This window comes from Hyposmocoma kahamanoa, unplaced genomic scaffold (genome assembly GCF_003589595.1).
Source record: "Hyposmocoma kahamanoa isolate Upper Pololo Valley unplaced genomic scaffold, ASM358959v1 92, whole genome shotgun sequence".
Taxonomy (NCBI): Eukaryota; Metazoa; Arthropoda; class Insecta; order Lepidoptera; family Cosmopterigidae; genus Hyposmocoma; species Hyposmocoma kahamanoa.
The window spans coordinates 15,911,599-15,914,174 of record NW_020654748.1 but is presented as its reverse complement, the minus strand read 5'-3'; the positions used below and the strand labels follow the sequence as shown (position 1 = coordinate 15,914,174).

The 2,576-nt window shown below is 38.3% G+C and overlaps 1 protein-coding gene across 1 annotated transcript in view; it reads right to left on the bottom strand.

Moving 5' to 3' along the window:
* LOC113236765 (glutamine synthetase-like) overlaps positions 1-1,346 on the bottom strand; it is a 12,126-nt gene extending 10,780 nt beyond the window's left edge. The window contains exon 1 of the mRNA XM_026472933.1: positions 1,138-1,346. Coding sequence (XP_026328718.1) covers positions 1,138-1,346 — 209 coding nt within the window. The remainder of the gene's footprint in view (positions 1-1,137) is intronic.
* Between the last annotated feature and the right edge of the window lie 1,230 nt (positions 1,347-2,576).

Genomic DNA, 2,576 nt, shown 5'->3' with positions numbered 1-2,576 from the left:
GAAACAGAAGAGTAAGTAAACTGAATCTTTTCTATTCTTATGTTATTACATTTATTTATAGTAGTCCCGTGTCTTTCGACATATGTTCTGATTATAGTGACCTTACAACATGTACTAGCACAGGGATCTTATAGTTTCAGATACTGACTCCGGATCAGCCCTTGTACAGAATAGATCAGACACTGTTAAATGAGAACAAAAGGTTCTGAAATCTGAATGGAACAAATTTTTCCACAATTCTTTTACCGTCCTTGCAGCTCGTTAGTGGAATAAATTGCCTTCCAGCACTCGTGACATTCCACCGGTATACGGCAGCCTCATTGAAACGTAAACTAAATTATAATAAAAGTTCGTGGAGCCATATCTATTTGCCATGTTTTAGTTTTGAAGAAGGTAATAATTTGTTCATTTCTATTAGTACGTTTCATATTAGTTAGTGGCAAATTATGTTTATGTTTCATAAGAAATTAGCAAGCCCCCAATATGTTATATTGATATAAGCGTCTACAGTTTAACAGATACTACAATCTTGAATATCTTGTGTATTACGAATGATTAATTACTCAAATGTATACGATAGAACATTCTTTTGTTTCAGTGAAGTAACTCGACGTGACATATCAGAGACGCTTTCTCATTAACGTGTCTTGCGAAAGTCCGTACCTAATTCAACCCCAGTGTATGTACTAAATACAATTTTCTAATGGCTTAAGCTTATACGGTAGCTGGAAAGACGTATTTAACTCGTCGCTTCGCGGGGACATACCGTTTTTGTTTATGTTACCAAGTGACGGGACGAAAAAGTCGTGCACCTGGTAGTAAGCGATACGCCTGTCCATATCAGTTGCAGTGTTTTAAATCGCAAAGATCTGAGGGGCATTGGTCTGCGCCCGTCACCCTGGGACATAAGTTAACAAATCCCATGTGCCTGTAATTTCACCAGCACGCTTACCATCAAAACCGGGAGGCAGTGATGCTCACATTAGCGCTCGGTGGCAGAAATAATTAAGGTTAACACTCTTTCACAATGTGCACTAATGCTACTAAAAGCACGAACCCAAGTACGATATTTCATTTGTTTAGGCCCATAGAAACAGTACCTTTAATTGTGATGTAAATAACCAAAGTTGCACTAACAAAATTCCATCGTCTTCTCTCATGTCCTTTGTGGAGAAGTAGCAAAAGCAGCCGTTGCCAGGCCAGTCTGGAACGGGCTGTGCATCAAAGTTACAGACGGCGCCATACTCTTCGGCGAGTCGCGACAAGATGTAGCGAGCGATCCAGAGGTCATCCGCTGAACGAATACCTGGACTTGGTCCCACCTGTGAAATAGAGTTCAATAACATTTTTATGTGATGCCAAGCATTTGACTAATCTTAATTAATTGGTGGGATGTGGTTTCTCCATACAGCATTTCTATTGTTCAGAAAACGCTCAGCTCATCCAGTGCATACATATACACACTTGAATTTAAATTAAAATATGTGACTCTACTTTCAGGGCGTAATTAAGAACGACCGTAGCTTTATGTATATATACACTAGCTTCATGTATAGCACACACGCAAACACACGCGCACGCACGCACGCACGCACGCACGCACGCACGCACGCACGCACGCACTCACACACGCACGCACGCACGCACGCACGCACGCACGCAAGCACGCACGCACTCACGCACGCACGCACACACGCACGCACGCACGCACACACACAATTTGTGTTCCATGTACACACGCCAGCACATCAAGCTACACATTGACATATCTTGTTCCGTTGCACTAGAGGCGATTTTCGAACAAAAATGAAGAAGAAGAAGAAGAAGAAGAAAGAAACATTTATTCAGTACCCTTAAATTGTATGTACATAAAAATAAATTAAAACTAAAATTACTGATACTGAATGGGCACCGCTCAGCATGTGCCGTGGCTGAGAACAGCCACGTCGCTGGTATTATGCGGAGCCCAGGGAGTGCGTCACAGGCGCACTAAACTAATACTACAAAAACATTGACTTACTTAAATTCGCAATATGCGTACAATTAATTTATGATGCGACAAAATGTGTGATGCTTAACTATATCTATACCTATTGTTAATTTATTTATAATTTATTTATAATTAATTGATAATATTATGTTATGTATGCAAACACCATTCAACTATCAAACAAACTTAATTATATATAAAAGAAAAGAAAAAACTACTTATTTCCTAACTATAAAGTTGGAACTGATTGCAAAAAGTATAACCGAATTAGGCCACATATACATACAAAATCCACTTATACACAAATGATACATCTAATATTTCTTATGTGTTTTTTACAATTCTGTTAAATAAAATCTATAGTTTTTTTTAAAAGAATAAAGAATATTAATGTATAGTCTGATGTGCTGTTGTCCGTACGAGCAATAAGTATTGTACTGATTTAGCTTCATACCAACTTTGTTATGCCTTCTTTTCCTTTTTTTATTTTTGTTATTAAGTATTACAGTTATTAAATGCACCTATGTCATATATATCAAAAACGAGTCTGAGAGTGGAGGTCGGAATACTGTAACACAGGGTATCC